The sequence below is a fragment of the Pseudophryne corroboree genome, chromosome 4 (genome assembly GCF_028390025.1).
Source record: "Pseudophryne corroboree isolate aPseCor3 chromosome 4, aPseCor3.hap2, whole genome shotgun sequence".
Taxonomy (NCBI): domain Eukaryota; kingdom Metazoa; phylum Chordata; class Amphibia; order Anura; family Myobatrachidae; genus Pseudophryne; species Pseudophryne corroboree.
In genome coordinates this window covers 679,727,187-679,740,837 of record NC_086447.1, presented here as the reverse complement: position 1 = coordinate 679,740,837, position 13,651 = coordinate 679,727,187, and the positions used below count along the sequence as shown (strand labels likewise).

The window sequence follows — 13,651 nt, the reverse complement described above, 5'->3', positions numbered from 1 at the left end:
GTGAGTGCCCACCTGCTACAGGTAGTCCACGGGGGGAGGGGGGCCCTTAAGTAGTCGGGCGCAGGGGATTTTTAAGTAATCCACGAGGAGGGGGCCCCTCTGTGCAGTCAGTTGGGGGCCAGGGTGGGGGGCATGGAAATTATGCTATGGGTCCCCAATTTGCATAGCTACTCCCCTGGCAGGGGGGTTTATGTAAACACTAGCACACCATATTGCTATTTTTGAGAATTGATGGCGTTTAGTAGAATTTGTGTTTGCATCAAAAAGCCTCTTTAAAAGCATTTACTATACCAGTGACGTGCGGTGGGGTGAGGCAGGTGAGACAGAGCCTTTCCTGTCATACTTATGTTTCTAGCAGAGTTTTGATTGTATAAAGTAGAGATGTGCACCGGAAATTTTTCGGGTTTTGTGTTTTGGTTTTGGATTCGGTTCCGCGGCCGTGTTTTGGATTCGGACGCATTTTGGCAAAACCTCACTGAAATTTTTTTGTCGGATTTGAGTGAGTTTTGGATTCGGGTGTTTTTAGAAAAAAAACCCCCTCAAAAACAGCTTAAATCATAGAATTTGGGGGTAATTTTGATCCCATAGTATTATTAACCTCAATAACCATAATTTCCACTCATTTCCAGTCTATTCTGAACACCTCACACCTCACAATACTATTTTTAGTCCTAATATTTGCACCAAGGTCACTGGATGACTAAGCTAAGTGACCCAAGAGGGCGGCACAAACACCTGGCCCATCTAGGAGTGGCACTGAAGTGGCAGACAGGATGGCACTTAAAAAAATTGGCCCCAAACAGCACATGATGCAAAGAAAAGAGAAAAAGAGGTGCACTGTGGTCGCTGGACGGCTAAGCTAAGCGACACAAACACCTCAATATCACAGGAATTATTTGTTCTAATCAATGGTATTATTGGTCCAAATCACTGTAAGAAAATGACAAAATCACAGGAATTATTTGTTCTAATCAATGGTATTATTGGTCCAAATCACTGGAAGAAAATGGCAAAATCACTGTAATCATTTGGCAAGATCACTGTAATTAATAATTAATTATAAATCACTGATATTAATTGGTAAAATCTCATTTCGCCTGCCTAGTGAAGTGGAATCTAGATGGGATTTTGTACCGGGGACACAATAACTTCATCAATTGCCTAAATCCCAATGCACTAATGGCGGAAAATGGGCGCACGTCTATCAGCGCACTGATTATACTGAGCACTGATTATACTGAGCACTGATTTTACTGAGCACTGATTTTACTGAGCACTGATGATACTACGGAGAACTGACACTGAGCAGCGAGAACAGCACTGGACTATTGTACTGTAGTATACTGGTCACCACAATGCAGCACTGACACTGAGCACAGATATTAAGCACTGATCAGGATACTAGAAGTGACACAGAGCAGCAAGATACAGCAATGGCCTACTGTACTATATACTGGTGGTCACCAAAATGCTGCACTGTACTACTATACTGCTCACAACAATGCAGCACAGATATGGATACTTGAAGTGACACGGAGCTGCAAGAAACAGCAATGGCCTACTGTATTGTACTATATGTATACTGCTGGTCACCAAAATGCTGCACTGTCCTACTATATACTGCTCACAATAATGCAGCACAGAGATAGTATACTTGACACAGAGCTGCAAGATACAGCAATGGCCTACTGTACTGTACTACTATAATTATATACTGGTGGTCCCCACAATGCAGCACACTGAGCACAGATATTTGCAGCACACTAAGCACAGATATGGAGCGTTTTCAGGCAGAGAACGTAGATATTTGCAGCACACTGAGCACAGATACAGAGTTTTTCAGGGAGAGAACGCAGCCACGTCCTCTCCGTTCAATCTCCAATGCATGAGTGAAAATGGCGGCGACGCGAGGCTCTTTATATAGAATACGAATCTCGCGAGAATCCGACAGCGGGATGATGACGTTCGGCTGCGTTCGGGTTAACTGAGCAAGGCGGGAAGATCCGAGGCTGCCTCGGAGCCGTGTAAAATAGGTGTAGTTCAGGGGGGGGGGGGGGGGGTTCGGATCTCGGAGAACAGAACCCGCTCATCTCTAGTATAAAGTATATAACAAATACAAAGAATATGTTTGAAATATTGTTTTTGCATTATTCTAATCATTTTTATAGCCAAAACTCTGGAGTAAAAAGTCTATGGTAGATGAGGCAGTGCATCCCCTGCTTATCTTTTCCGTACATCTCTGATCAAAACTCACTAAATTTCCAGGAGTTTATACTGCTGCACCTGTGTATAATTAGAGATGAGCGGGTTCGGTTCCTCGGAATCCGAACCCGCCCGAACTTCATGATTTTTTACACGGATCCGAGCGACTCGGATCTTCCCGCCTTGCTCGGTTAACCCGAGCGCGCCCGAACGTCATCATGACGCTGTCGGATTCTCGCGAGGCTCGGATTCTATCGCGAGACTCGGATTCTATATAAGGAGCCGCGCGTCGCCGCCATTTTACACGTGCATTGAGATTGATAGTGAGAGGACGTGGCTGGCGTCCTCTCCGTTTAGAGAAGAAATAGATAGGAGAGTGAGAGTGAGACAGTGACACTTCATTTACTGGAGCTTAGGAGGAGTACTCAGACAGAGAGTGCAGAATTTTGCTGATAGTATTAGTTAGTTATACTAGTGACAGAGTGAGACAGTGACACTTCATTTACTGGAGCTTAGGAGGAGTACTCAGACAGAGAGTGCAGAATTTTGCTGATAGTATTAGTTAGTTATACTAGTGACTGACCAGTGACCACCAGTGCAGTTTTATATTATTTAATATAATCCGTTCTCTGCCTGAAAAAACGATACACAGTGACTCAGTCACATACCATATCTGTGCTCAGCCCAGTGTGCTGCTGCATCATCTATGTATAATATCTGACTGTGCTCACACAGCTTAATTGTGGGGGAGACTGGGGAGCAGTTAGGTTATAGCAGGAGCCAGGAGTACATATTAAAATTAAACAGTGCACACTTTTTTTCTGCAGGAGTGCCACTGCCAGTGTGACTGACCAGTGACCTGACCACCAGTATATAGTATACTATATTGTATTGTGAATGTCTGCCTGTAAAAGTTAAACACACGTCGTGTGACTTGTGTGGTGTTTTTTTATTCTATAAAATAAAAAACTCATTCTGCTGACAGACAGTGTCCAGCAGGTCCGTCATTATATAATATATACCTGTCCGGCTGCAGTAGTGATATATATATATTTTTTATATCATTATTTATCATCCAGTCGCAGCAGACACAGTACGGTAGTTCACGGCTGTAGCTACCTCTGTGTCGGCACTCGGCAGTCCATCCATAATTGTATACTACCTACCCGTGTTTTTTTCTTTTCTTTCTTCTTTATACATACTACATCTCATTATCATCCAGTCTATATTAGCAGCAGACACAGTACAGTACGGTAGTCCACGGCTGTAGCTACCTCTGTGTCGGCACTCGGCAGTCCGTCCATAATTGTATACCACCTACCCGTGGTTTTTCTTTTCTTTTTTCTTTATACATACTACATCTCATTATCAACCAGTCTATATTAGCAGCAGACACAGTACGGTAGTCCACGGCTGTAGCTACCTCTGTGTCGGCACTCGGCAGTCCATCCATAATTGTATACCACCTACCCGTGGTTTTTTTTCTTTCTTCTTTATACATACTACATCTCATTATCATCCAGTCTATATTAGCAGCAGACACAGTACAGTACGGTAGTCCACGGCTGTAGCTACCTCTGTGTCGGCACTCGGCAGTCCGTCCATAATTGTATACCACCTACCCGTGGTTTTTTTTTTCTTTCTTCTTTATACATACTACATCTCATTATCAACCAGTCTATATTAGCAGCAGACACAGTACGGTAGTCCACGGCTGTAGCTACCTCTGTGTCGGCACTCGGCAGTCCATCCATAATTGTATACCACCTACCCGTGGTTTTTTTTTCTTTCTTCTTTATACATACTACATCTCATTATCATCCAGTCTATATTAGCAGCAGACACAGTACAGTACAATAGTCCACGGCTGTAGCTACCTCTGTGTCGGCACTCGGCAGTCCATCCATAATTGTATACTAGTATCCATCCATCTCCATTGTTTACCTGAGGTGCCTTTTAGTTGTGCCTATTAAAATATGGAGAACAAAAATGTTGAGGTTCCAAAATTAGGGAAAGATCAAGATCCACTTCCACCTCGTGCTGAAGCTGCTGCCACTAGTCATGGCCGAGACGATGAAATGCCAGCAACGTCGTCTGCCAAGGCCGATGCCCAATGTCATAGTACAGAGCATGTCAAATCCAAAACACCAAATATCAGTAAAAAAAGGACTCCAAAACCTAAAATAAAATTGTCGGAGGAGAAGCGTAAACTTGCCAATATGCCATTTACCACACGGAGTGGCAAGGAACGGCTGAGGCCCTGGCCTATGTTCATGGCTAGTGGTTCAGCTTCACATGAGGATGGAAGCACTCAGCCTCTCGCTAGAAAACTGAAAAGACTCAAGCTGGCAAAAGCACCGCAAAGAACTGTGCGTTCTTCGAAATCCAAAATCCACAAGGAGAGTCCAATTGTGTCGGTTGCGATGCCTGACCTTCCCAACACTGGACGTGAAGAGCATGCGCCTTCCACCATTTGCACGCCCCCTGCAAGTGCTGGAAGGAGCACCCGCAGTCCAGTTCCTGATAGTCAGATTGAAGATGTCAGTGTTGAAGTACACCAGGATCAGGAGGATATGGGTGTTGCTGGCGCTGGGGAGGAAATTGACCAGGAGGATTCTGATGGTGAGGTGGTTTGTTTAAGTCAGGCACCCGGGGAGACACCTGTTGTCCGTGGGAGGAATATGGCCACTGACATGCCTGGTGAAAATACAAAAAAAAATCAGCTCTTCGGTGTGGAAGTATTTCAACAGAAATGCGGACAACAGGTGTCAAGCCGTGTGTTGCCTTTGTCAAGCTGTAATAAGTAGGGGTAAGGACGTTAACCACCTCGGAACATCCTCCCTTATACGTCACCTGCAGCGCATTCATAATAAGTCAGTGACAAGTTCAAAAACTTTGGGCGACAGCGGAAGCAGTCCACTGACCAGTAAATCCCTTCCTCTTGTAACCAAGCTCACGCAAACCACCCCACCAACTCCCTCAGTGTCAATTTCCTCCTTCCCCAGGAATGCCAATAGTCCTGCAGGCCATGTCACTGGCAATTCTGACGAGTCCTCTCCTGCCTGGGATTCCTCCGATGCATCCTTGCGTGTAACGCCTACTGCTGCTGGTGCTGCTGTTGTTGCTGCTGGGAGTCGATGGTCATCCCAGAGGGGAAGTCGTAAGCCCACTTGTACTACTTCCAGTAAGCAATTGACTGTTCAACAGTCCTTTGCGAGGAAGATGAAATATCACAGCAGTCATCCTGCTGCAAAGCGGATAACTGAGGCCTTGACAACTATGTTGGTGTTAGACGTGCGTCCGGTATCCGCCGTTAGTTCACAGGGAACTAGACAATTTATTGAGGCAGTGTGCCCCCGTTACCAAATACCATCTAGGTTCCACTTCTCTAGGCAGGCGATACCGAGAATGTACACGGACGTCAGAAAAAGACTCACCAGTGTCCTAAAAAATGCAGTTGTACCCAATGTCCACTTAACCACGGACATGTGGACAAGTGGAGCAGGGCAGGGTCAGGACTATATGACTGTGACAGCCCACTGGGTAGATGTATGGACTCCCGCCGCAAGAACAGCAGCGGCGGCACCAGTAGCAGCATCTCGCAAACGCCAACTCTTTCCTAGGCAGGCTACGCTTTGTATCACCGCTTTCCAGAATACGCACACAGCTGAAAACCTCTTACGGCAACTGAGGAAGATCATCGCGGAATGGCTTACCCCAATTGGACTCTCCTGTGGATTTGTGGCATCGGACAACGCCAGCAATATTGTGTGTGCATTAAATATGGGCAAATTCCAGCACGTCCCATGTTTTGCACATACCTTGAATTTGGTGGTGCAGAATTTTTTAAAAACGACAGGGGCGTGCAAGAGATGCTGTCGGTGGCCAGAAGAATTGCGGGACACTTTCGGCGTACAGGCACCACGTACAGAAGACTGGAGCACCACCAAAAACTACTGAACCTGCCCTGCCATCATCTGAAGCAAGAAGTGGTAACGAGGTGGAATTCAACCCTCTATATGCTTCAGAGGTTGGAGGAGCAGCAAAAGGCCATTCAAGCCTATACAATTGAGCACGATATAGGAGGTGGAATGCACCTGTCTCAAGCGCAGTGGAGAATGATTTCAACGTTGTGCAAGGTTCTGATGCCCTTTGAACTTGCCACACGTGAAGTCAGTTCAGACACTGCCAGCCTGAGTCAGGTCATTCCCCTCATCAGGCTTTTGCAGAAGAAGCTGGAGACATTGAAGGAGGAGCTAACACGGAGCGATTCCGCTAGGCATGTGGGACTTGTGGATGGAGCCCTTAATTCGCTTAACAAGGATTCACGGGTGGTCAATCTATTGAAATCAGAGCACTACATTTTGGCCACCGTGCTCGATCCTAGATTTAAAGCCTACCTTGGATCTCTCTTTCCGGCAGACACAAGTCTGCTGGGGTTGAAAGACCTGCTGGTGAGAAAATTGTCAAGTTAAGTGGAACGCGACCTGTCAACATCTCCTCCTTCACATTCTCCCGCAACTGGGGGTGCGAGGAAAAGGCTCAGAATTCCGAGCCCACCCGCTGGCGGTGATGCAGGGCAGTCTGGAGCGACTGCTGATGCTGACATCTGGTCCGGACTGAAGGACCTGACAACGATTACGGACATGTCGTCTACTGTCACTGCATATGATTCTCTCAACATTGAAAGAATGGTGGAGGATTATATGAGTGACCGCATCCAAGTAGGCACGTCACACAGTCCGTACTTATACTGGCAGGAAAAAGAGGCAATTTGGAGGCCCTTGCAGAAACTGGCTTTATTCTACCTAAGTTGCCCTCCCACAAGTGTGTACTCCGAAAGAGTGTTTAGTGCCGCCGCTCACCTTGTCAGCAATCGGCGTACGAGGTTACATCCAGAAAATGTGGAGAAGATGATGTTCATTAAAATGAATTATAATCAATTCCTCCGCGGAGACATTGACCAGCAGCAATTGCCTCCACAAAGTACACAGGGAGCTGAGATGGTGGATTCCAGTGGGGACGAATTGATAATCTGTGAGGAGGGGGATGTACACGGTGATATATCGGAGGATGATGATGAGGTGGACATCTTGCCTCTGTAGAGCCAGTTTGTGCAAGGAGAGATTAATTGCTTCTTTTTTTGGGGGGGTCCAAACCAACCCGTCATATCAGTCACAGTCGTGTGGCAGACCCTGTCACTGAAATGATGGGTTGGTTAAAGTGTGCATGTCCTGTTTATACAACATAAGGGTGGGTGGGAGGGCCCAAGGACAATTCCATCTTGCACCTCTTTTTTCTTTTATTTTTCTTTGCGTCATGTGCTGTTTGGGGAGGGTTTTTTGGAAGGGCCATCCTGCGTGACACTGCAGTGCCACTCCTAGATGGGCCCGGTGTTTGTGTCGGCCACTAGGGTCGCTTATCTTACTCACACAGTCAGCTACCTCATTGCGCCTCTTTTTTTCTTTGCGTCATGTGCTGTTTGGGGAGGGTTTTTTGGAAAGGCCATCCTGCGTGACACTGCAGTGCCACTCCTAGATGGGCCCGGTGTTTGTGTCGGCCACTAGGGTCGCTTATCTTACTCACACAGTCAGCTACCTCATTGCGCCTCTTTTTTTCTTTGCGTCATGTGCTGTTTGGGGAGGGTTTTTTGGAAGGGCCATCCTGCGTGACACTGCAGTGCCACTCCTAGATGGGCCCGGTGTTTGTGTCGGCCACTAGGGTCGCTTATCTTACTCACACAGTCAGCTACCTCATTGCGCCTCTTTTTTTCTTTGCGTCATGTGCTGTTTGGGGAGGGTTTTTTGGAAGGGACATCCTGCGTGACACTGCAGTGCCACTCCTAGATGGGCCCGGTGTTTGTGTCGGCGACTAGGGTCGCTTATCTTACTCACACAGTCAGCTACCTCATTGCGCCTCTTTTTTTCTTTGCGTCATGTGCTGTTTGGGGAGGGTTTTTTGGAAGGGACATCCTGCGTGACACTGCAGTGCCACTCCTAGATGGGCCCGGTGTTTGTGTCGGCCACTAGGGTCGCTTATCTTACTCACACAGTCAGCTACCTCATTGCGCCTCTTTTTTTCTTTGCGTCATGTGCTGTTTGGGGAGGGTTTTTTGGAAGGGACATCCTGCGTGACACTGCAGTGCCACTCCTAGATGGGCCCGGTGTTTGTGTCGGCCACTAGGGTCGCTTATCTTACTCACACAGTCAGCTACCTCATTGCGCCTCTTTTTTTCTTTGCGTCATGTGCTGTTTGGAGGGTTTTTTGGGAGGGACATCCTGCGTGACACTGCAGTGCCACTCCTAGATGGGCCCGGTGTTTGTGTCGGCCACTAGGGTCGCTTATCTTACTCACACAGCGACCTCGGTGCAAATTTTAGGACTAAAAATAATATTGTGAGGTGTGAGGTATTCAGAATAGACTGAAAATGAGTGTAAATTATGGTTTTTGAGGTTAATAATACTTTGGGATCAAAATGACCCCCAAATTCTATGATTTAAGCTGTTTTTTAGGGTTTTTTGAAAAAAACACCCGAATCCAAAACACACCCGAATCCGACAAAAAAAATTCGGTGAGGTTTTGCCAAAACGCGGTCGAACCCAAAACACGGCCGGGGAACCGAACCCAAAACCAAAACACAAAACCCGAAAAATTTCCGGCGCTCATCTCTATGTATAATGCCCAGATGTACCCTTTGGCTCATATTTTGCATGTAAATCTGGCTCTGGTGCTAGCAAGTGTCCCCTTAGCCTTTTAGCTCACCGCATGGCCCTGACCTCTATTATATATTCTTATATTTGCTGTTTGTCATAATACAATGTAGTATACAAAAACAAATTTGTTTCATGTGTTAAATGGTCATTAAAATGATTTAAAGTTACTTTACAGCTATTTTTACAATGTAATTAACTCAAAGAATTGCCTTGGGATTAACTCGTTTGTTAACTGTGATCTTTCAGCAGGTGTAGCAAATCTCAGACTCCGATCGTCTCAGAAACTCTAAAGCATATAGAAGTGAAAGCTAATAGTATAGTATAATACATTTAAAAAATGCATTTATTACACAAAAGAAAAAAAATGTAACTCTACATTTAAAATAGTGCACAACTGTTTTGTACAAATAGAACTTTTCTGAACAACTGGAACAATATAGTCAGAGGAAAGGAAGGATTCCAAAGGGGAGAACTACCTTAATGCCCCTGTTTGGCTCCTTCTGCCAGATGCCAGTTGTTTGTGCGCATGCATGAATCATGTTCACATGTATACACTAGCACTACCGAGTCAGACTCGGTAGTGCTAAGGGGCCCTATACACGAGAGAGATGTGTGCTGAGCGAACCACTCAGCAGCACACATCTCTCCCGCCGCTCAGCACACATCGCGCGGGGGGAGACGGGGGCTCATTTCACCCAGCGGGTGACATAAGCGAAGTGCTAGATTGACCTGCACGGCAGGCCAATCTAGCACCAGTGATAGCGATGCGCGGGGCTGCGCATCGCTATCGCTGTAGGGGCTACACACGAGTGATCCATGCTTAAAATTTAAGCAATCTAGTCCGATTGCTTAGATTTTAAGCATGGATCTCTCCGTGAGTACCCCCCTTAAGATTCACTTGTCTATTTGCTAAGCCTTGGAAGGAGATAAAGTGGACGGAGATAAAGTACCAGCCAATCAGCTCCTAACTGTCATTTTTCAAACCCAGCCTGTGACATGGCAATTAGGAGCTGATTGGCTGGTACTTTATCTCCGTCCACTTTATCTCCATCCAAGGCTTAGTAAATAGACCTTAGTATGTTACGGAAGTAGCAGTGATAGGGACCGCGGCGACAGCTAATCTACGGACTAGGCGGCCACCTAAGTTCGGGGAGCACATTTGAGAAGACGGATTCACCTCTGGTTTACAGGCATTTTTCTCTGACATTGGGCTCACACTGGATTACTTAATTTAGCACCACTGCTATTATTAGTTTACTATATACTGTATATGTTACACAGGGAAAAGTTTTCTGGGAAATCTAAACTGAGGAAGCTATTTATTAAGTAATTGCTAGGGATATACTCGTTGTACACTTTCACACGTACTACAGTTTTTCATGTCATAGTACTCGCCATCAACACAATACAGAAGTACACTACTCAGAGAGAGTGAGAGAGAGGCAGCCTGTTTATAGTCATGTGCCTCTGGGGATTTAGGAGGGTGATGCTTGTTGTTCAGTACTGATGGAAATAAATGTAAGCAAATCATATTTGAAAAGGCAATGGAATTGTGCATTGTTTAGAGTCAATTCAGTGCATCTAGGGAAATGACGAGAAGGAAATTGTTCCATGTCTCAGGAACTGTGTGGTGTCCTGAGATAAGACGGGACTTGTTCTCCATGAGTATAAATGCAGGAAGTGTGCTACACATGTTTCCTTTGACACCACAAAAGCGCACTAAGGATGTAGAGTAACTGCTCTCACTTTGCCATTGGAACTCAGTCACATAAAGAGTTCTCGCATGACTGAATTGGACATACAGTAGCTACGGTATATTAGATTTTTACCTTGGATATGGGTAACATCACAGTTCATCAGAACATTACATGCCATGCCGAGCCATACAATATTACATGCTCAAAGGAACTGGTGGAAGAGTTTGTGGGTAAGATAATGATTTCATTTTCACTTTCTGATGGTTATGTTGATCTTATTGTTTCCCTTTGTCTCGATGAGGATTATTGGTACTGTATTACAAATTGACTAATTTGTATGTGACACTCGTCTAACACATGCTAATACATGTGTCTGTGTGTGTGTGTGTGTGTGTGTGTGTGTGTGTGTATATATATATATATATATATATATGTAGAATTCTATTTTGAGGAAAACATAAAAGGTACTTTATTATTAACTTAATAAGATATTATTATGTAAAACATTAAGAGTTTGAGGCTAGCTATGCCCTTGGGAGATTTGGGTAAGACATGTTAATAGAATGGTATTGCATTTAAAAAATAAATAAATCTGTTGCATTTACATTATGGAAAAAATAATGTGTGTAAGTATGTCATATTCCATGTGGTACAAAGTATTTGTGTTTCTATGGCTTTATCATTAAATATTGTACACAATTTTGTCCCTTTTGGTTATGAAGGGATAGAGGTAATTAGGAAAACTATTACTAAAGTAGATATGTTCTATTTTGATTTTATTACAATTTAACAATTTTCATTGAGGTATGCTGTACGTTTTTGCATATTGAGTATCGTACAGTATCTAATGATATAGAGAAAACAGTGAGCACAGATTTGACTTAAGTATACAAAAACATTTGTCTGGAGCATAGTAAATGTATCTTTACATAGTTAATGTATCTTTACTCTTACGTATTAGAGGTCCATTTATTAATATTATTTTTACTAAAATAATGTGAAAAAAAGGTGTTTTCACACCCTTTTCACATTATTTTAGTATTACCTGAATGTATTAAAGGGCATTTGGAGCAGTTTTCCTGAAAAACTGCTCCAACCCCTTTAATTCGTTTTTTTTTTTTTAGTAAGCCACATTGCATTCCCCATACTTATAATGGGAGATGCGATCTGACCAGATTTACTAAAAAAAAATTTGGAAAAAATACTGCAGTGTGCCCTTCACAAGACAGCACTGCAATAGGGAGGCAGCTTTCTCTGCTCCTGGCTGAGCGGGGACCCAGCAGTATGATCAGCTATGTGTGATGGACACACAAGGTGATCAAAGTATTCAAAAAAACAAAAAGTAAAAAAATAAAACAATAAACCCAACATACCCACCTGTCCAGGGAGTCGTTGTCCGCTGCTCCGGTGAGTGCTGCCGGGTCCCCCATATGCTACAATGTGACCGCGGTGCAGGAAAGTGACGCTGCAAAGCGGCAGCGCACTTTACAGCACCGGGGGTCACCGCAGCACACAGGATCCAGCGCCGGCTCCCTGGACAGGTGAGTATATTATGCTGATGGGGAAGGGGGTCCGCGGCACGCGGGGGTAGTCGCGATGGTGGGGGGGTCAACCAGGCAGCGGTGGTAGTGGCGATGGCGGCAAATGGGCAGCAGGATATCGGGGTATTTTTTCCGAAAAATACCCTGGTGATGCTGCGAAGAGACATTGCAGGGCCAGAGCTTGACCGCAAGCTCTGTCCCTACGTGCGATAATTGATACATCCCTGCAATGTAATCAGTTTTCGCAGTGCGAGTTTGGGCGATTTTATCACATGACATCCGCATCCAAGATGCGGTTTGTGATAAATAGGCCCCTTAAGCCCAGTACCCACGGGCCGATGCTGGAGAGATGTGTGCTGAGCGAACCGCTCAGCACACATCTCTCCTGCCGCTCAGCACAGCGCGATCTGTGCTGAGCGTGCGGGGGGAGACGTGGGGGCCGATCATTTCACCCAGCGGGTGAAGTGAGCGACCCGCTAGATTGGCCTGCATGCAGGCCAATCTAGCAGCAGCGATAGCGATGTGCGGGGACGCGCATCGCTATCGCCGAGGGGGCTACACACGGAGCGATCATGCCGATATTCTAAGCAATCTAGTCAGATTGCTTAGAATATCACTCCGTGAGTACCCCCCTTTAGAATGCTGTAAGAACATAGTGATCTAATTGTAATGGAGTTCCAGTTCTACCACAAACAATGGCCATTGTTTTTATATGGGAGATTAAAATGAGGCATAAGGAGGTGGAGGTAGAGAAAGTTGTTCCCTGCTTTGCAAAGTGGCACTAGTAGTAGCAGTGGCATAAGTTGAAGCACAGAGGCCATGATTTTTATATTTAATCCTGCCTGATACCTCTGCTTTATCCCAGACTGACTCTTGAATTTGCAACCACCTGCCTCTATAGGTGATTATTTTAGGCATTCTTTAAAAAAAATTTATTCAGTATTTAAATTTTTTTTTTAAATTATCAAAATTCTTGCATAGTAGTAAAAGACTGTATTGACAACCAGAATGCATCTAATGAAACTGGATCTATTAGTGATGGTCAATTAAGGTATTAGCAAATCCTTCTTATGGATGTACTGATGTTGTCTGGCAAGGGAGAGTTTAATCAGGTTTCCATTTCTTTTGTCTGGGCTTTCCTTATCTTAAGGGTCTGCCCAGTATGACTAATCGACTGGTTTCAGGTATTGAAGTGTGCTCCTGCTTTGAACATGTGGTGCTGAACTACTGGCCCAGCTGCCGTCACGATTTAAGCCACAGTTATGCCAACACGGGATAAATATTTGAAACCATGCTCCTAATAACACAGCAGAAGTGGTGTCAAATACAAAGTTGATGAGGGTGTGGCCCGGCCTGATCTATGTATGCACTACCTGGAAGCACAGTCTCATTCACATGAATGGGTTTCCTGCACTGCTGGTGGGTCACTCCCGTCCTTTCTTGGTGAGCAAACTGGCACTTCCAATACCCCCCTGCAGTTCCTTCTTGTTGGGAAGAA

The 13,651-nt window shown here is 45.0% G+C and overlaps 1 protein-coding gene across 1 annotated transcript in view; it reads left to right on the top strand.

Moving 5' to 3' along the window:
• Positions 1–10,626: 10,626 nt before the first annotated feature.
• Positions 10,627–13,651, top strand: part of MYCT1 (MYC target 1) — a 142,451-nt gene continuing 139,426 nt past the window's right edge. Inside the window, exon 1 of the mRNA XM_063917853.1 lies at positions 10,627–10,842. Within this exon, the coding sequence (XP_063773923.1) occupies positions 10,752–10,842 (91 nt within the window). The 5' untranslated portion in view covers positions 10,627–10,751. The remainder of the gene's footprint in view (positions 10,843–13,651) is intronic.